We start from the raw sequence: 20,803 nt of genomic DNA on the forward strand, positions 1-20,803 counted from the left end.
TCGATATCACTGTTGTGTCTGGGCTGTGACTAAGAAGCTGCAGCCTGGAGGCGGTTATCTTAGCTTAGCATAAAGAGTGGAAACAGGGGGAAACAGCTAGCCTGGGTCTGTCCAATGGGAACTCAATCCACCTATCAGCAACTCTAAATCCCATTAATGAACATGTTATATCTTGTTTGTTTAATCAGTAAAACGGAAGTTTAAAAATGACAGGTTTTGTGCAAGATTTTATGCTAAGCTAAGCTAACCAGCTGCTGCCTGTAGCTTCATATTTAGCATACAGACAGGTGAGTGGTATCAATCTTCTCATGTAACCATCTACATGAAAGGGAATAAGTGAATTCGCCAAAATGTTGAACTCTTGTTTTTAACTTTTTCTTGATTTGGTGACAGAAACGATATAGAGTTTCCAACATGTTTATCTCATTGTATATTCATGAATATGCAGTCACTGTAGTGATTTCGTGGCAAGAACGTACAGAAAAAATAAGAGAACAAACGTCTGAGGTATTAAACTTGACCTTGTTGGGTGCATGGTTGGGAAAAGCATCGCTAAGTTTTCCTTATTTCAGGTGCAGCCTCGTCACCACACGGACTGTAATGCTGTTCGATTCCCACTAACCAGAGACCCTGACGAACAAGGAAGCGGTCAAGGTGAAGCATTACTACCTACAGCCACAAGACTCGACCACCATGTCCTCGTACTGTTTGTAGACCACATTGTTTCCTGAGTCGATGTAGAGGATGCTGATGGGGCTGAGCTTGGACGGGGCGCAGCAGCTGGGCGGCATGTTGCTGGGGTTCATTGAATTCATCAGAGTCTGGATGATGGCGTGGTTGGTGGGCTCCAGGTGGGAGCGCAGGGGGAAGTCGCACACCCCCTCGCAGTGGTACGCTTCATAATCCAGGGGGGCGATGATCCAGTCATCCCAGCCCAGGTCTCTGAAGTTAACATGCAGCGGCTTCTTGCTGCACCGGGATTTGGACTTCTTGCCGTGTCTCTTCCCGTGGCGGGTCTTGGACGCGGCCGTCCTCCTTCTCCTGCTGGCTTTGGCACCAGGGCCCCTTTCTTTGGCCTTCCTCTTCAGACCCAGCAACGCTCTCCCCTCTCTCCTCTCACTGAAGAGGGTCTGCCTCTTCTTAGACCTGGTGAACACCACCAAGATGGCCTTCTTCTGCTGGGGCCTGTCGTGCCTGTGCAGACCCAGATGGTGCAGGTCCAGCTCTCTCTCCGGGTTGTCCAGCATGACCCTGAGCTCCAGGCAGAAGTGCTTGCCCTGTCTCAGGTGCCGCTGCTCTTTGAATATTTCCCACACGTCCAACACTTCCCACTTCGGCCTCTGGGAGTCCTGCAAGTCCAGTGTTTTGGAGTCGAGCAGCTGCTGGTCGTGGCAGGAGAGGAGCTGGACGTCGACGGGCTCTGTTTCAGATATCCTGAAATTCCCAGACACTTTGGTGTATATCCTGAGCTCAGCTCCCAGCACCTCCGCCTTTTTGGACAGTGTTGAGACGTCGAACAGATACTGCTGTCTCCTCAGAGGGAGGAGTGGGAGGTCATCTGTGGAAAGCATTAAAGCAAGCGGGGTCAGACGCATTCTCACGGGGACGATGTGCATACCACAGAGATGTGGAATCTGACAGGAAAAATCCCACTATTGTCTGCACCGAATTAATGTGGGAGACAAAGTAGGCTATGAGTCATGGGTGTTCAATCAATCCTACCTGCACGCACGCAATTACACACACACACACACACACACACACACACACACACACACACACACACACACACACACACACAGTTGTGTTTCCATCACTTTGGAGTACATTACATTGACTTCCATTAATGTTCTGGAGATTTATCCTAACCACCACTTTCCTAATCCTAACCCGAACCTAAACTAATCCTAACCTTAAACCAAGTCTTAAATGTAAGGATTTACGTTATGGGGACTTGCATCTTGTCCCCAAAAGTAAAGTGAGTCCCCAAATGTTGTAAAGAAATGTATGTCCCCACAACATGAGTAATACAAACACACACGCCCGCGCTGTAAAGCCTCCACATACCTTGTCCACTGTCCACAAAACTCGCAATGGTGTTCGCAGCTTTGGAGGAGCGGAAGAAGCTGGCGTTGAGTCCCAGTCTCTCCGCCGTGGAAAAGGTCTTGTAAATAGACAGCATGTAGTCGTGCGGCTCAACGGAGTCTTTAGAAGTGACTTTATTGTTTCTGTCGACGGACGGCGGCGCGTAAAACTCCTTGAAATATTTAGAGGCTTCTTGTCCATCAAAGATCCTCGACACCTTGCTGCTCTTCGGGGCCGCTGGAGGGGAAATAGCGAGAGCGTGAGAGACGGGGGTTTCCCAAACAAACAGCAGAGCCCCGCAGAGGGAAGCGACGTGATAGAGATCCATCCTCTGGTCTCGTCCCGAATCAAAGCCGGAGCCTGAGCTGTGGCCGGGGAGGGGTGTGGGGGACCACGGGCAAAGCCGGAGCTGAACTCTGCATCCACTCCGCAGCAAGTGGCTGCTGCGCAAAAGTGCGCACAGCTCCGGAGGACAGGCGGTGCAAAAGTAAAAAAAAAATAAAAAATAAGGGGGGGGGGGGACACGCCCACATTGTGCTGTTACCGTTAAATGGAGGGCGCAAATTAAGGCTGTAAAACTATTTGTTCCTCCGTCGGCCGTCACCTCTCTCCCCGGGAGGCAGATGTGCGCTGAATGGACTCTCTTCAACTTCTGCTGCATTTGCGGACGCTCACAAAACCTGTTTTAAAAAAAACCAAAATGGCTCTTTTCTTTGGTCTCAGTTTTAGAAGTTTTTCTCTGTTCAAGCAGGACTGGTTATGCCACTGCAACTGTGCCTCAGTTGAGGATGAATTTAGGATATACCACGGGGTCTCCCGCCCTCTAGTGAGGCGCAGACATATCGACCTGCAGCTGCCGCACAGGTGGAACCGCTCAGCCAATCAGCTCCCTTCAGCACCATGGACAGAGTCTTCACTCGGCTTTAGAAAAAGGACCGGATTAATAAAGAAAAACACGGATGCAATGAAGATGTGTAATCAATGACAAATATAATTTATTGAAAAGAGAACATAGTTTTTTTTAAAAGCAGCAAAAAAAATGCTAACTTCTTATCTCCATGTTGTTACAGAGTGGAGTTAAGCACCTATTACATGTTTTACAAAAGAAAATCTATATCTGGATCCTACACCCTGAGAATAACCATATCAAACAGACATTTAGATATAATACAACAAAGGAAAGAAACAGAAACACAGTCTTTGCAGAGGGGAGGGGTGGGTGCTTTGGCTTTTTGCCTTGGTTAACTGAGTTTTGAAAAACCATACCCCTATCCGTATTCTTTTGTTTAATTCGAAGTGAAAATTTAGCCCGGAAAAAGAAAAGCCAGATATGTGCACGATATATTTATATATATCTTTTTATTCAGCAGACTTGTTTGTGCCAAGGTGTTGAGGTATCCTTCATAAAAACCCTCTCAGCCTCACAGAACTATCTAGCAAATGGGGACGCAGTCCGAGCAGTAGGCCACAGCGTAGATGACGCTGACCAGACACAGACTGCCGGCAGACACGGCGGTGCTGGAGCTGCTCTGGGTGGTCGGATTTTTGACGGAGAAGGTGCGAGACTTGGCGCCCCACTCCTTCAGGGTGAAGACCATGGTCAGGTTCTCACCTGCAGGGAGAGGACGAGTCATTATTGTGGTGATTCGTGTTGCATGTTTTTTTTTAATGGCTGCTCGCTCAGCGAGGATGCACCACAGTGAATATTAATGATGTGTCATAATGTAACAGTCCATAACACAAAGATAGTCAGTTTACAATCATATAAAACGAAGAAAAGATGCAAATCCTCATGTTTGAGAAACTAGAATCAGAGAATATTTTTGCTTGAAAAACAACCAAACGATTATTTCTCTGTCAATTGACTAATTATTTTAGCTCTATATGCTGAAAAGCTTGATTTCCTCTCAGGGGAGAAGACAGTTAATAAAGGTAAAATTTAAATGAGGAACAAAAACCATCAAGAATCTAGTGATTTTTGTAGGACTGATTTTTTAAAGTTTGACGCAGACGTACCGCTGTTCTGAATGGACAGGTCGGTGAAGTTTGCCCAGCAGGTGCTGAACAGGATGGTGGTGTTTCCTTCCAGTCCGCCTACGCTGCTCCCACTGGCGTCCTTCAGGCTGACAGTGACAGCGAGAGTCGTCACTCCCACAGAGACACAGTTACCCTGCGGACAACGGCACAAAAGAAGCGTCTACTTTAACACGGTGTTGACTCTTCTTGGTGTGCGTCTCCTTCACTTTTCCAGAGATTAGTCTGCCATCCTATAATGTTTTATTTCTGGTGTCAGCTCAAACCTGATCCCAATAAAATGGTGAGTGAGAATCGTATTCTGTGTACATTTAATTAATCTAGTTTTTCCAATAAAGGGAATATGGTTTCCTATAGGCTAAGAAGGCCTTGTAAGCACCTTCTGAGATGGCTCTAGCTGAGGAAAATTCAGATTCAGCAGCAGCTGTGCGGTGCCTCACCTGCTCGTCCACAGCCATCAGACTGGGCTGCTGGTGCAGAGGACCCACAAACTCCCCGGCTATCGGCTCCTCGATCAGCAGCAGTTCGCTCACGCTGGACACGTAGTTCACCGTCGGCTCTTCCCTCGTCACTTCTTCCATGGCCTCCTGAGATTTCAAAGCAGAAACCACAAACCAGTGAGCACTCGCGTAAAGCTGATATTGTTTGTGTAGTTTTTACTATGCAGATGTTGTCAAGGGGAAGTCTTGACATTCACCTTATTCCAGCTGGGGTCAGATGACGGAGGAGGAGGAGGGATGATGCCCATCGAGGAGACGTTGAAGCCGATGGACTGACTGAGGTTTCCGGAAACGGCTGCCTGACCCAGATCATCAGCGATGTTCTTCAACTGCACGAAGTCCTCCTCATCTGAGAAGACGAAAGGGAACAGAGAGCTGTGACAAAACATCCTGGATTTCTCGGCCAGTGTTCTCATATTAGACATTGAAACAGGCTATAAAAACAAATATCAACACGGAAATGAGACTTCTTCTCCCACCAACCTTTGGTAGTGTTGGTGGTTTGCTGGACCGGAGGTTTCTTGATCTCCACCTCCACCCTCAAGCCCGTGGATCTCTTCCTGCGCCGCGCGCCTCCATCCTCCCGGATGATGTTGGTGATTCGGATCATGTTTGGGGGAACTTTGAGGAACGCAGCGAGGTTCTGAATCAGGCGGTCTCCGAAGAACTCTTCCTCGGTCACGGCGGGCAGCTCGAAGGAGAGGAAGAGAACCGGGGCGGTTCGGATCTCCACCGGTTGGGAGCCTTTCACCACGACCCTCAGCATTTTGTAATCCTGGTCGAAGTAGTTGGTGCCCAGAGTGGCGTTCAGCTGGGGGTCGTACTGACCTAGAGGGATAAAAGAAAGATGAACAGATTGCTGAATGAAATAAGATTTTGTCAAATTCAAAGGCCCATGATCTAGTCTCCTCCACATATGTGATTACGCCTACAGCAAAAAGACACTGGACATGGCTACCCTGCTTGTGTAAAGCAGGAGTACCTGGATAGATGGGCGTCTTCAGGGTGTAGTCGGTGTTAGCAGAGTTCCACAGGACGTTAGTTGGAGCAACCAGATTGTTGTCAACGTACACGTCCAACCGCTGCGGCTTTGAGTAGAAGACTGACACTATGATGCTCTGCACAAATCAAAAAGCAACCGTTGTCTTAGTGAAAAGTTAAAAAAAGGACCAGAAGACTTCTTTTTAAATTCAAGAGCTCAGGAGGTCACATTGAATGAATTCTGCAACGGAAAATGTAGCTATTGACGAATATCTAGTATTCTGACCTCAGATGGATCAGCGTTGAGCATCATGAGGCGAAGTTTCTGAGGGCTGACGCTGGTGAAGAAGACGTCGAAGGAGCGACCGGTGGCCACGATGCTGTGGAAGAGAGACACTCTCTTCTGGCAGGTGTAACCAGAGCACCAACCGTGATCCTGAGGACCTGGATGCAAAGACACACAACCGAATCTAAGACTTTCTCTTGTTGTTTTTTTAACTAATCTTTGAGAGACCATTGTGATTCTTTTGGGTTTTAATGATTTCAGAACTATAGGACGCAACCCACCGTTGATCAGATCCAAAAAGCCGTCTCCGAGCACAGCGACGGGGGACAGACGCCTGGTCTCTGTGTCAGAGTCCAGACTCTCAATCGCCAGCATCCTGTAGTTCAGCCCGAAGCACTTGTAGCTCTGCCAGGAACTCATGTACGTGCAGCCTTCCCTGATCACACCTGAGGAAAGAAGCAACACAACATTTTGTAAAACAAGTTGTATTTTATGATGCACCTGTCAGCAGAAGCGTCACACAGGACAGTAAAGGAATCCTTTCATTTTACTTTTCCTCATCTTTCACAATAAAAGTTGTGACTCTCTGCAGAATGTTCACCGAGCTTGAAACCAATAAGCGAATGTATTCATTTGAGTTTGGAGTGCTAATACTGAACCTTGAATTTAAAGAAAATTAGTTTGTGGAATAAGGCACATTATGAGACTGAATGCATGAATGGATGATTACTTAATTCCTTTGCCTATAGTTCCCAGTTCAGTTGTATTTGAAAGTTGGGAATTAAAAAAGCAAATAAGCAAAGATTTATTAAAAGATGGTCATAAATACGTGGAGTGACCACGCCTGTTTCACTTGTTCGCTGGAACTTGTATTTCATTGTGTTACTTCTTTACCAGCTACGATGGCACGTTACCATTGAAGGTAAAACTCTTGTTTTTTTATGGAGCCGGTAATATTTTGAGAAAAAACTCTGATATTATGATGAAGTCATAAATTTGCAAGAAAATCTAAATCTCTCAGAACTTCTGAGATAAAACTTGGAAACCACAGATGCCACCGTTAAGCGCTGCGGTAACGTGAGCCGCTGAGTGCAATGTACATTATGTATCTACGTATCTTGCAGGACCTTTAGGCGTAACAACATTCAGACTCAATTCTGCTAAATGTGTCCCTTTATTGTCAGAGAATATTCAAGTCTTTTCCTCATAAAGTTTTTGATGGGAAATTTACGACTTTTTATCTCGGAATATCACCCTCCTCTCCCAGGTCTGTGATTTGTTTATTTCTACCTCCGATGGTCCTAATACGCCGTCATAGCCAGCTACTATTTAGTCTTTAAATGTTTGTACTGAAGTACTTTTCCCTCCATTAATCGAGTCACCTTTGTGTGGAGCGATCTGGTTCACAGGGATGCGGCTGCCGTTGGGGAAAGTGAGCATGACTTTGGGGATGCGGTAGTCGCCCAGCCCTCTCCTGGGATCACCCCCCCACTCGTACTCGGACTGAGGCACCACAGCTCCCACTGCGCCCAGGAACGAACCGTCCAAGTCCTTCAGCAGGCTCTTCTTCTTCGCATCGCAGTCCATGTCCACGCAGTCAGCTGGGTTCGCTTTTCTGAGGCACAAAAACATCTTGTTATCCATTTCATGTGATCATGTGCAAAACAGCAGAAAGTTGAAATCAAAATCCTATACCAACTGTTTAGTGTTCAAAAACATTGTTTTTGTCAGTTTAAATCCTCAATTCAAGCAGCAGCACTTAATCCATTTGACTTAGATGAGCTGCCAAGTGACAGAAGACTTATTCAGAAGAGTAAAAGGAAGCGGGAAAATAAAAACATCTGAATGTCAACATATCATTTTTACAACTTTGAAGACATTGTTAGATTATTGTTTATGCCTGGTGTCTGTTGATGTGCAATGATTTACCCAACGTCAGGCCTGTGGATGAAGACTTTGGCCTCCTCTGTGCTGTCTATCAGCGTTATGCCTGAAACCTGCACAGGGTGCTGCAGGTCCTCGTTGATCGGGTTGGTGATAAACATGAAGTTCGTCTCGCGAGAGCAGACTGTTTTGAAACCGACGAACGTCGTGTCTGGGAAGGTAGGAAGAGAAAAGAGGAATATGCTCTTCTGTAAATCGTTGTGAAGATTGTTTTTGATGGCAAACATCACTACTAGAGCCTGAACTCACCCGTGACTTTCATCAGTCCTTTGATGGCGTTGTAGTTCATGTTCATATGATGGACCTTCTTTGGAGCAGTGTTGTGGTTAGAAGCAAAAGTCGGCCAACAGATTCCAGATCTGCCACCTGTACAGAGAGGAAGGAGTCACACACCCTGGATTCTCTTAAGTTAAACCAGCCTGCGTTTATAACACATTTTTAATGATGTTCAAATTCTTGGTTGGTTAAATTAAATGGTCAAAACGACAAAATTAGAACCATCCATCCATCCATCCATTTTCCTCCGCTTATCCGGGGTCGGGTCGCGGTGGCAACAGGCCAAGCAGGCTGACCCAGACTTCCCTCTCACCGGCAACATGTTCCAGCTCATTCTGGGGGATCCCGAGGCGTTCCCAGGCCAGCTGGGAGATGTAATCCCTCCAGCGTGTTCTGGGTCTTCCCCGGGGGCTCTTCCCAGTTGGACGTGCCTGGAAAACCTCCAGTGGGAGGCGTCCAGGAGGCATCCTAATTAGATGCCCGAACCACCTCAGCTGACTCCTTTCGACGCGAAGGAGTAGCGGCTCGACTCCAAGCTCCCTCCTGATGACCGAGCTCCTTACCCTATCTCTAAGGCTGAGCCCGGCCACCCTACGGAGGAAGCTCATTTCGGCCGCTTGTAGCCGCGACCTTGTCCTTTCGGTCACGACCCAGAGTTCGTGACCATAGGTGAGGGTAGGAACGTAGACCGAGTGGTAAATTGAGAGCTTTGCCTTCCGGCTCAGCTCCCTCTTCACCAAGACGGTCCGGTGCAGCGCCTGCTTTACTGCTGCAGCTGCACCGATCCGTCTGTCGATCTCAAAATTAGAACCTCTTTTTTAATTCATTCAAGATCTTTAAGTCGAGGTTTCAATTTTTCTAAGTCTAAATCTTTGAGTTATCAGCAAAAATGTGAGTTTGGCAGCATCGGCTGTACCTGTGAGAGGTCTTGGGGCTCGGTGGGCGTCGCTGTTGACCAGGTTAAAGTCACCGCTGGGCAGAGTGGCTGAACAGTTGAAGCTCGGGCTGCTGCCAACAATCAAGGCATTCTGGGGAAAAAGACGAGCAGGAGGAATATGAGATCTGTCAACTAAGTGATATGTGATAAATATGAGAGGAAAGGGAAACGAACAATGAGTGAATCACCTGAACGTGTACGGTCTTATCGGCGTACGTGTGGGAGAGAGAAGGGGGAGCGTAGACGAGAGGCATGACGCCCATCCCGTTGTCCACCAGGGTCACGTTGGAAACGATAACACTCATGATGGTCTGTCAGGGCGAGAGGAAGAGGGAGATGAGGACGGTGATCAGTTGTCATTTCTTGTCAATCATCCATCTAGATTGAGCTTTTAATCGTTTCCTCAGGATCCCTCAACTCAGCTTTTATAGATATTTGCCAGAAATATTTCTCAAGTAAAAGTTTTCACATGTAGATTCGCATAATGTATCCTAAAAAGAGCAGAAACAGAGTGAACATCAGTTACTTCCTCCAAACCTATTGTATCTGAGTAAAGTTGATTTTTACTCTTCCAGACACTGAGCATCACTTGACCTCGAGGTTAAGAGGCCCAACTCCAGTCAGACCGTTGCTTTGTGGGCAAAGTAAGCACATGGATGAAGGTGTCAGAAGGAGCAGAAGTTCTAAAGTATTGTAACCTGAAAGTAGACGCCGTAGTCGAAGCTCCTCCAGACGAAGAAACCCTGGATGAGGCTGCAGCCGGGCAGACCGTCTTTGTTCAGATAGACTCCGAACAGACCGCCGTGAGCCTCGTTGTGGATCCACTTCTCATTCTCATTCAAGTAACCTGCAGAAATCCCGGAGGAGAACAAAAAAAGCTTTAAGGATATCGGTTCTGGATCTTTCTCCACAGTCTAAGTAAATGTCGGGCCGGCTTTGATTTCGATCGTTTCCGTTACCTGGACACGGTTCACCGTCGATGCGATAAGCGACTCTCTCGTAACCTGCCACAATGTTATGCTGCAGCACCACATTTGTCCCCTCATTGACCTGAAAACAAAGAAACAGTACAGTACAGAAATGCAGCGACATAAGCTGTTTTTGTTGTACTCTTGAGAGTTCGGACCTCGATGGCAGCGTTCCAGGCGTAGTTGAAGGGCTCCTCTCTGTCCTGATACGAGCCAGGCCACAGCGTCATCATCACCAGGTTCCTCCTCACTGTTATCTTGTCGCCCCAAATCCTGATACCTGCACACAGGGTCAAGACATCTCAAGACTTTAGCTGGGGAAAATCCTTTCGCTGTTAAACTTGAATTCAGTTTGGACAATCTGGCCAATCGGGTGTCGATTGCAAAGCGTTAATAAATCATTTTGACTGCGTATTGACATCAACGTGTTTACCTTCCCCCACAGTGCGGTGGACGACGTTATCATCAACGTTCAGACCCTCTGTCCCGAAGACTCCGATGGCTGGGGAGAAGCCGTCATGGAAAGCGCAACCCTGAATGTACGAGTCTTCTTCTGAAACCTTTCAACACAGAACAAAAAGATTAATTTAGCTTTTTTTCCAATTGAATAGATCGTTTTTACTGTTGCGTTAAACTACAACAAGGGTAAGCAGCATCTATTGGTCATGTGAACCCCTGCTGGATGTTACAGGAGATGAAATATAAGTTCAGCTCTGTTATGCAGTTAGACGATGTAGAAGAAGAAATACGAGTTATTATTTCTGGACACATTTTTTTAAATTTAAAGAAAATGTTTTCTAACATACTATTTTTATTCTGCTGTATTTAAATTGGACTAAATATGACTACTACAAGATCTATTTCTCCAACATGCTGGAATCTACTGCTCAATATGTGATTATTAGAAATGTGTGATGGACATGTCTAAAATCTAGATTTATTAATTAGTTCATTTTCAGGTTTTAACATCCAATTAAGACGACTCTTCAAAGCATCTTGAGCGAACACATTTTTAAGTGTATGTGTCCTCCAGTTTAAAGTTGGATTTAATATGCAAGTAGTCCTGTAGTCCTAAAGCTTTAATGTGTGTGTGTGTGTGTGTGTGTGTGTGTGTGTGTGTGTGTGTGTGTGTGTGTGTATGTGTGTGTGCTGCTGTACCTCTCCCAGGTTGAGGAAGGCCACAGAGTAACGAGGGTCGGTGTAGTCGGTCCAGCCTTCCTGACCAGAGCGGAAGAACTCCACGTTCCTGATCTGAGCCTTGCCTGTAAAACATCAAACAACGAGGTGGTGAATGTGTTTGAATGTAAACTAGAAAGGGGCTCTTCATGGATCACAGATCAGGTACACAATGGATCTGCAGATCCTCCGGCTCAAAATGAGACCAAACCTCTCTACTGTCTACCTCTCTATACATCTATGCGCTTCATCATGTTGACACAAGGAATAAAAACACTATCAAATAATAAATAACTTAAATATAATCAGTGAGAACATGGCTAATGATTTATGGCTCCTAGATGCATCTTATATAAAACAATAAATGAGTTTTAGCAGATAAAACTGGTAGTGGGTTTGATTCAACATTTTTTGACGTCAAATTTTTTTATTAATAATAAGATCCTCGGTTTGTGCTGGGTTACAGATGCAAAGACGTTTCAAGGTTTCAAAAAAAGAAAATGGCAAAAGACATTAAGCCCATTCCATCATCAGTGTTCCTTCCAAACAGAAAACAACAGCTCAAAATCTAACTACAGATTGACCGGTTGAATCTACCAGGAAGTGAACCGCTTTATATCACCCTGAGAGGCACAAAGGTCTGAACTCTAGTTTAGTGATGATGTTACAGCGGATTAACACGTCCAGTCTGTCAGAATATAAACCCCGTCATATACTCTACTTACCTTTGTAGTCGACTCCAGCCCAGGAGTAGCTGCCCACTAAAAGTCTGGCTCCGAATGACTCCGACATCATCTCCGGATACTCCTCACCGATGATCTTAATGTTCCTGGTCACGAGGCCGACATCAGCCGCCAGAGTGTAGGAGAGCGACGTACCTGAGACGGAGTGAGTCTCACCTGAAGACGGAGAGAGAGACTGAGGTCAGTATAGTCCATCTGACACACTCCGGAAAGTGCTATGAAAACCATTTCAGGGGATTTAAGTAACACAATAAAAAAAGCACACCACAATATTATACACATATAATATCTGGAAACAAAAGTTCAAATTAGATCTCTCACATCAACTTTTATTCAATGGCAAATGTAACAACTTGTATAAGGTGACAACAAGCTGAATATCTAGTGAGACACATTAGCAACATGGATATTAAATGAAATATTAATGTCACAAGTTATTGCAGTGGGTTTGACACCATTTTGCAGCTCTGGAGACATTTGCTGTGTCTACAGAGACACTGAACTGACCGATGTGAGTGTGGGTCAACGGCTGGTTCAGGGTCAGGACGCGGCCGTCTGTTGACACGGCGGTGATCTGGAGTTTTTCTGTCTCCCACGCGTTGTAGCTGGTGGTGGAGATGACGACCTCGTCTCCAACCTGCACACAAGCCGACATGTCAACAGGTAGCTGAATACTAGCTTTCGCAGTAGTTGTAGGTTCTAAAATTAGTACAGTTTGGATTTATTTTTGAAGTGGGGTTGTGTGAGGTACTTATACATAGTCAGTGATGGCAGTCGGCACGCGCCCAGTTTGGAGAAACAGACTGGAGTACCGGCACAGGACTTTAGTGTTTTAAAGAGTTAGTTCGGATTCAACAAAGTCAAACAATAACACTAACCGAAAAGGGGTCTTGTGACTGTGAAGAGAGCTTAGATAACGGCATCTGTTCCCCGTCAGAAAGGTCTGTCTGATGGCAAGTTAAAGCGGTAAAAAATATTCTTGATATGACAACTTAAACTGATACTGATTTATTTTTTTTTAGGTGTCCCGTGCTGGTGCTCCTGTCTGTTTCTCCAAACTCCATCTACTGTAGTTAATACTCTTAAAATGGATAAATATCTCATACAAGCACACTTCAAAATCATCCGAACGATCCGTTTTGTCACACAAGCACTGAGGGAAACGTAAAAACAAAGCACTCTAACCTGCCAGTCGACAGACTGCGACAGGTTCAGAGTATCGGATCCAGCGTCAGCGGTGGCGGCCAGTTTGGTGTGGTAAACGTTGTGAGGTTGTCCATAGAGTTCCAGTGTACCGAACACACCTGTGGTACAACACACACACACACACATTGAAGATTCACAACAGAGCATCAAAAGCTCAGTCATCTGTTTCATGGAGCACAGTCATAGCATTTTATTACAATTCACACCATCTGAAAAAGTTCGGACTAAAAATGTGTAACTTCATTTCAGTAAATAAAAAAAATAAAAATAAAAAAGCTGACTTCATGAATAAAATAATTTCATATAATTTTACATTTTTAGATTTGACGTAATCCAGTTGTAGCAGTACACAAACTCCCCTTGGTTCCTTGGCTATTCTAGTGGTATTAGTTGCTGTATTAGATCCCCTTCTCAAATGTATCTATTTATTTCTTCTTCTTTCCCCTCTCTCTCATTTTCGTCAAACCATTTTTACATACATGCACATACATGTGTCTGCGTGTGAGGAGAAGTATTTCATGTAAACTTTTCCTGATAAAAAAAACTAAAATAGAAATAAAATATGTGGCAGGGTCCACATGTACAGTATGTAGTTATATTTACAACATACAAATTACAGCAGAATATTACACAAAATATTGCAAATATATTACACAATATGTCACAAATATATCTAGAATATGTGTAAAACATATGTAAGAAATACACGACAACGTTGAGTTGTTTCTGATGCGTTTTCTTACCCAGGACTTTGGAGCCCTGGTTGGGCCCGTTAGGCAGAGGCCAGTCCGGCGTGCGGTGGTTCCCTCTCAGTTTGATGTGCAGCTGACCTCTGAACGGCTCGTCGTCCCACCCTGCAATCAGCCTGCCGCCCTGAAACAGCACGAGACGCCACCATCACCTCACTAAACATACCAATCAAACTGCGTGGGTGGTACTGTGAGTATCTGACTCTTTGCAGAGTATTTTTACACTGCAGTATTGCTACTTTTACATAAGCAAACGGTACTACACCAATACTGAATGCTGACTAGTTTGAAGTAGGTGACGCTTTTTCTCTGTTCAGTCATGGTCCTGATGATATTAAGACATAAACTGACATCCAGCATCACAACAAGCAGAAGATGGAGATGACTGATCACACTGACCTGGATGGAGATGTAGACGGCGTCCAGCACCACCGTGCTGTACTCAGGTGCAGCACGAGCCTGTCTTGAGGACGAGCTGTTCATGTTGTCGGGGATCTCCAGAACTCCGATGACCGTCAGCTTGTTGAGGGGAGGAGTGTCACTGTCCAACACGACCCACTTCCCTGTGGGGATACAGAGGTATTATATATACAGAGGTATATTATAATACAACAGTATACAATCACAAAATCCAGTTAGTGTGTATAAAAACAACACTGTGAAGATTCCTCCAGACGCTACCTGATGGGATGACCACATCGGAGCCCTCTGTAGGTGCAGTGAAGTTGTTTTCAGGTGAGCTTGTCCAGAAAGAGGCATTAGACCACCGGCTAGAGAGAAACACGCACAAAGAACTTTTAGCAGAAGGAAACCAGAGTAAACATGAGAACTATTTTCAGTTTTATAAATTACATATATTGTGAACACATGCTGCTTTTAAAACATATGTAGCCGTGGGAGGGACATGGAGGGAAAAAAAATGAAAGGTTAAACATTTTTTACTTTTAAGAGATCTCGCAGAAAAATTTGCAAAAGTAATCCTTTTTTTTTTCAACCTTCTATTTCCCCTCCTCCATGTCCCTTCCGATTTAAGTTTTATTTTTCTTGTAAAAAGTGAAAGACATCTAATACAACAATAAAAAAAATTCAAAATGTTTTTAAATATTTAAATTAAAAACAAGTAATATATTTAGATCTGACTGCAAAATAAGTATTTTAGGATTCGCTTATAGACTAATATGTCTTTATAAGTTTGACATTTTTTCAGATTAAACTGTCCAACACTTAATTAAAGTTTTCAAAATCACCTCGACCAACCACAACAAAATACTGCATCATAATGCATCAGTGATAATAACCCTATAATATACACAACACTGTGACAACAACATGCATACTCCTACATTTAATACTTTCAGTATATTTTCTTCCTGGTCATGAATATCATGGTGCATTGGGGGGAGGGTCAAACGTACATGAAGTTGTCAGGCCGGTGGGTGGGTAAGGGGGTGAGTGTGGCTGGAGGTGGTGGCGTTGGTTGGATGCAGTTGGGGTAGAAGCAGCGGTAGACCCTGAAGTTGACCGCGGAGTCCGTCATAGAGCGGTCCACGCTGGCACGACGCCTGCGCTGGTTTGTTTTCCCAGACACTGCAGACAACAAGATGGCAAATGGATGAAGGCGCACGGATGACTAAGTTCACTGAATGTGTTGCTGAATGTTTTCGTGTGATTGAAGGGTAAATAATCTCGAAGGACAAAGATGTCAACAATAACAGCTGATAAAAATAATGGTGATAATTAGTGTAGTTTATGCCAACTTTTAAAACCCAAAGATATTCAATTTACAATGATGTATATTTAAGATTTAATATTACAACCTTTCAATGTTTGCGTAGTAAACAACTTAAAAACAATCATCAAAGTTAGCAAGAGATCTGTGTCAAAGTGTGTCTTACCGATGTAGTAGAGGTTGTTGGAGCTGTCGTTGAAGTACCAGTCTCCGTTGTTGTTGTCACTGAAGCTCAGCGGCGTCGACGAGCCGTTCCTCTCATCGATGATCCTGAATCTGTCTGGACTCTGGGTCAAGTTGTGGTTGATGATCACGTATTGATCCGACTGTGAGAGGGGAAAGGTACAGGCAAAAAAAACACATCAGTATACTGTAAATAGGTAGAAAGCTACATTTACAGCATCGTCCTGTCATATCACAGCATGTCGGGTCTATCACGTACGCTGAAGCCGTAGAATTTTGCAGCGTAAGTGATGTTGGTGATGTGATCCATATCGTTGAAGTACCAGTTGTACGTTTTTCCAGAGGGCAGCATGGCCATCCAGCCAAGCTTATGAGTCATTCTCTTCTTCAGATAGGGAATCACACTGCTGCCTGTAATTAAAAACAACTTGTATATATATATATATATATATATATATATATATATATATATACTCTCATACTATTTTACAGCAGATACGTTTATACATTTTAATCGCCCATTTAGCATTTAAAAGCTGTTTTTTTTTTTTAAATCACACTTTCATGTAGTTGTACTTAAATAAAAGTGTTTATTCTTATACAATATTTGTCAACAATTATAACTTCTCCTATGAGGACATATTTTATATTATTACAACTGTGTGATAGAAAAAACAACATGTTATTCATTATCTGTTTATACATCACACTTAAATATATAAATATGAGTATATATTTACATTGTTTGTGTTATATGCTATTTATAACCTAATTTTATTATCTTTTGATGACAGCGATCTACTGCACTTCCCACTAATCACCAGTAGAGGTCAATACAGATTTACAGATGACTTTCTGCATTCTCAACAACAAACTGACATGAAAAAGTAATTTGTCTGTGTGTTTTAGTACCATGGGAGTTGGTTAAGATGACGTCCTTGGCCTTCAGCGAGGCCGGCGAAGGGTTGTTGAACGACAAACGATGGAAGTTGACGGTGTGGTCGCACACGGCGCCCGGGAAGCCCACGCTCCACTCGTCACTCTGGGAGCAGTGAGCGGGGTCGAGCAGGGGGCTCATGGGCACCACTTTGTGGTTGATGTTTCCTGAAAACAAGGAATCGTGGGTCAGTCGGATGCAGGGACGGAGGAAAAGCCCACCTGAGCTGCATTAACCGGAGTTTTAAAAACTGGTATTTGCAGTTTTATGGTGCGGCCGGATATGTTGGTTAAATGAGCTGTTTAGGTCTTATTGACTAACTTAAAACAAAAAAAAATGAAAGATATAACTATGAACCATTGTCTTCAGTAGGAACCAACAGGCTTTGGACTGAGTGCTACAACCAAGGTAGGGAATTATGTTTGGTTTTGGCAATTTGATAGCTATAAGAAATATACTTTAACAACACTTTTCTGAAAACGGATTGAGGGACTGATTAAAGAAGTAGTTTGGAAAGGTTATACAACATTGAGTACCTGTGAGAGAGCCATCAGTGTCCACCAGCTGCACCTCATGCTCCCACCTGAAGCTGGCCTTGTTGGGGGAGTTAAAGTACTGGTTCCCACTAAACCTGACAGCCCAGCCACCACAGCGATCCGCACACGTCCCGTCGATCGCGGCCACCCCGATGGCTGCGCAAGAGCTACGGTTGAAGTTGATGAACTTGGTGTTGAGGACACTCAGGCCATCGTCCAGCGGCGCAATGACACCTCGGTGGGTGCAGTAGTTATCTCCCAGTCCGAGCTCGTCCACGTGGCCCACGATGGTGCAGTTGGACATCGTCGCCCCCCCTCCCTCTCCGTAGCCCTGCACGGCCCACTGCAGGATGCGCTTGGTTTCGATACCGGCTTTCTCGTTGTTGACCATGGTGAAGTCGTGAAATTGCACGGCGCCCACGTTGACCCCCTCGGCGCCTTTCTCACAGTTCCAGGTTGTGAGGGAACGGAAGACAGCGGGCTCGGGGGTTTTGGAGCGGCAGCCTCCGTCCTTCATGGGGAAGAAGTCCGTGAAGATCCAGAGGCCGAACCAGCCCTGGGAGTGCACGGTGTTGTTGTAAAACTCACCGAGGGGAACCCTCTTCTGGCAGATGTTAGGGTCGTAGGACGGGCCGTCGGGGTGCTCGTGCATGCGGTACCAGAAGCCGAAGTGGGTGCCCCCGGCGGCGACGTTGTGGCGGATGATGTTGTTGGGATTGGTGACCCAGTAGGCGGCGGGCGTGACGTCGTCATTCAGCAGGCTGGTGCTTTGTTTGACGAACACGGCCAGGTTGTACTGCAGGATGTTCCCCGTCTCGATGCCGTCCTCGATGAAGAAGGCCCCGCCCATGATGTCGTAGATGACGTTGTGCTCCACCAACAGGTTGTGGGTGTTGTGGATGGTCACGGCCCTGTTGAAGGTCCGGTGGATACTACAACCCCGCACGTATGACTTGTAGTCGATGTCTCCCATCAGATGCCAGTGGATGGGATAACGTCCCAGCCTGAAGGCCTGTCCTGCATAGTAGACCTAAAAGAGCATAACGTTTATCATTTCAATTTGTGTGATTTATCTCAGTAATCTGATCAACATGATTAGATGCAAAGAATAAAATACGTTACAGCAGAGAAAGCTTGAAGCGTCTCACCTCAACATTTTCCAGTCTGCCTATTGCGAGATTCTTATTTGGTGTGGGTGCGTGGAACATGATGCAGCCTCCAAACTGGTCGCTGCCGGTCTCCTCTCCAAACCGTCCTTGGAAACAGGTTTGGGTGCTGAATTCACCTGCAGCACAGGGACAGAAAGATGTTTACCCATATATGTTACATGTTGGTGAATCTGAAGTGGTTGTCAGTTTGAATATATTTGACTGCACAGCAACGTTATGTCTCTTCTTTACTTTTACACAGCGGTTTGTGTCAAATCAAATCAGACAAGTTGAAACACAGTACCTGTGTTGAAGCCGTCGGGGCAGGCTTCGATGGTTTCGTCCCAGTCTTGGTGTTCGGAGCCTCGCACCACGATGTTCCTGGTGAGGAGACCCACCTCGGCTCGGCCCTCAAACACCGTACCATCGGGCAGCGTGACGGTCACCCCGAGGTGAGTGTACTTGAGCGGTTCTGTCAGGGTTATGGTCCTGCCGTCGGTCGACACGGCGGCGATCCTCATCTGCTCGTTCTCTCTCTGGCTGTGCCTGAAAAACGGAAATACATGATTTCTACTTGCGGCTCCATGACATTGTTTTATTTGTGTCAATGCATAGAATATACAGTAAATATGACTGGACCTCCCTAAAAGAAAAGGGTCTTAGCATTCAATGTGTCAAAGCCGCCCACCTGTGGCTTTTGTGTTGTTGTTTTTTTCTTATGACATTTTGGCTGAATAATCTTGTGATCATACATATTTTAGGAGATGTTTTTATACATGTGTAGCACGTAGATATTTCTTCCTGTATTTCCCTTTCAGAAGTGCTTTTTTGTGCTGCGCTGTTTAAGTAGTGAAACATTTTTACGGTTGATTAATAATGATTTGCCGTTAACTTTACATAAAGGCGTACAAAAATACGGCACTACATGCTTGGAAAAACACAATATCTACAACCAAAATATGTTCTTCTTCTGCTTTGTTCTCCATTTATTTATCCTTTACTTAGCCAAGAAGGTTCCATTGAGATACATGATCTATTCTTTGTGAACTAATGACTTAGTTTAATAAATGAACCTTTAATTAAATAAATTCAAATATTTGATTTAAAGTTAACTACCACAAAGGCAGCTCCTCTGCTAAGCTAGGCTAGTTACCTTTTAGCAGGACTAGTTTATCTGGAGTTCCTTTTGTTTTTTCTCCACTATGTTCTAATTTAGCTACCGCCTTATTTATGGGTTACAACAAACTCCCAAAAAGATTTTGGAACATTTTTGTCTTCACTCAATGTTGACACAATTATAAAATTTGCAGTTTTGACTTTTAATCATTGTGTTTTTCTGCTTCGACCACATGCATGAATTGGAGACTGCACCTGTGGCCGGTGGAGGCGATGACAATTTCATCTCCAGCTTTCCACGTCACCGCCTTCATCAGAGTCAGTGTGACGGAGCCGCTGGCCACCGTCTGGGCCAGGTGGGTCCAGGGAACAGGAACTGGGATGCCTGGAGGAACAGGTTGTCAACAATGACTTGCACCCGAGGAGGGCAGGTGAGGTGTCACTCATAATGACATCCATAATCCCTTCAGGACACACGACTCAAATGACTGTCAGTTTAGCATTATGTGACATAATGACATGCAATCAGGGGTTTTTAGGAATATTTGGGTCACGACTATTTCAGTTCTCTGTTGCTGCTGGCGGTGGAAGTATTCTGATAGTTTTAAGACATACAGCAAATTATTTAATCTCACTATAAAAGGTTTTGGTAGGCAGATTATTTTCTTTGAACAGAGCCAAACTAGCTGATTTGTGCTAAGCTAAGCTAACTGTCTGCTGGCTGTAGTTTCATATTTAGCTGTTTGAATGTGTATGTTTCATACCGTGCAGGTCCAGCACTCCCTCTCTGACACCCAGCGTCTTGGCTCCATAAACAGGTATTTCAGGTGAGCGCAGGTGTCCATGGAGCGTGATGATGGCTTTGTGCTGGAATGGCGCCCCCTCCTGGCCGATCTGGAGCAGTCCACCGTCCGTGATCAGGATGTTTTCTGCCTGCAGCTCGATGTCCGCCTCATCAAACACCAACGCGCCTCCTGAGGACAAAGAAACAGTAAGTTTCAAACTCAAGACTGGTGGCAACATTTTTTTTTTTACAAGATTTACATGAGGTCCGAAACGAAGACTTTTTTTAATGTTAATATATCATCTTTTTGGCACTAGTTCCACCAAACCAATACTGAATTCAGAAAATGCTTGTCCCAGCTGACATTTGACGAAGGCATAGGTCGCCAGACTATCGCAGTACTGACGCATAGAGACAGGCAACCATTCATGCTAACCTAGGCAAACCTATGCCGACACAGGGAGAACATGCAAACTTGACACAGA

General features: G+C 44.9%; 2 protein-coding genes across 2 annotated transcripts in view; both read right to left on the reverse strand.

Moving 5' to 3' along the window:
* Window positions 1-665: 665 nt before the first annotated feature.
* Window positions 666-2,898, reverse strand: gdf6b (growth differentiation factor 6b). The gene is made up of 2 exons (XM_076106261.1): window positions 2,068-2,898; window positions 666-1,558 (listed from the first exon to the last, which is right to left on the reverse strand). Exons 1-2 carry the CDS (start codon window positions 2,744-2,746, stop codon window positions 666-668), a joined length of 1,572 nt encoding a protein of 523 aa, XP_075962376.1. The 5' UTR covers window positions 2,747-2,898.
* A 620-nt stretch (window positions 2,899-3,518) lies between these two features.
* The window catches only part of LOC142965355 (fibrocystin-L-like), a 40,553-nt gene continuing 23,268 nt past the window's right edge, over window positions 3,519-20,803 (reverse strand). The window contains 33 exon segments of the mRNA XM_076106272.1: window positions 3,519-3,697; window positions 4,102-4,255; window positions 4,560-4,706; window positions 4,817-4,968; window positions 5,103-5,447; window positions 5,602-5,737; window positions 5,887-6,044; window positions 6,168-6,332; window positions 7,269-7,501; window positions 7,816-7,981; window positions 8,080-8,196; window positions 9,023-9,134; window positions 9,232-9,354; window positions 9,742-9,890; window positions 10,003-10,093; window positions 10,170-10,291; window positions 10,445-10,571; window positions 11,170-11,273; window positions 11,913-12,086; window positions 12,438-12,567; window positions 13,116-13,234; window positions 13,880-14,009; window positions 14,285-14,448; window positions 14,567-14,655; window positions 15,301-15,472; window positions 15,781-15,940; window positions 16,057-16,208; window positions 16,710-16,901; window positions 17,271-18,300; window positions 18,419-18,555; window positions 18,723-18,964; window positions 19,790-19,919; window positions 20,299-20,508. Of these exon segments, the coding sequence (XP_075962387.1) occupies window positions 3,519-3,697; window positions 4,102-4,255; window positions 4,560-4,706; window positions 4,817-4,968; window positions 5,103-5,447; window positions 5,602-5,737; window positions 5,887-6,044; window positions 6,168-6,332; window positions 7,269-7,501; window positions 7,816-7,981; window positions 8,080-8,196; window positions 9,023-9,134; window positions 9,232-9,354; window positions 9,742-9,890; window positions 10,003-10,093; window positions 10,170-10,291; window positions 10,445-10,571; window positions 11,170-11,273; window positions 11,913-12,086; window positions 12,438-12,567; window positions 13,116-13,234; window positions 13,880-14,009; window positions 14,285-14,448; window positions 14,567-14,655; window positions 15,301-15,472; window positions 15,781-15,940; window positions 16,057-16,208; window positions 16,710-16,901; window positions 17,271-18,300; window positions 18,419-18,555; window positions 18,723-18,964; window positions 19,790-19,919; window positions 20,299-20,508 (6,011 nt within the window).

The sequence above is a fragment of the Anarhichas minor genome, unplaced genomic scaffold (genome assembly GCF_050575085.1).
Source record: "Anarhichas minor isolate MPS153535 unplaced genomic scaffold, ASM5057508v1 ptg000033l, whole genome shotgun sequence".
NCBI lineage: Eukaryota > Metazoa > Chordata > Actinopteri > Perciformes > Anarhichadidae > Anarhichas > Anarhichas minor.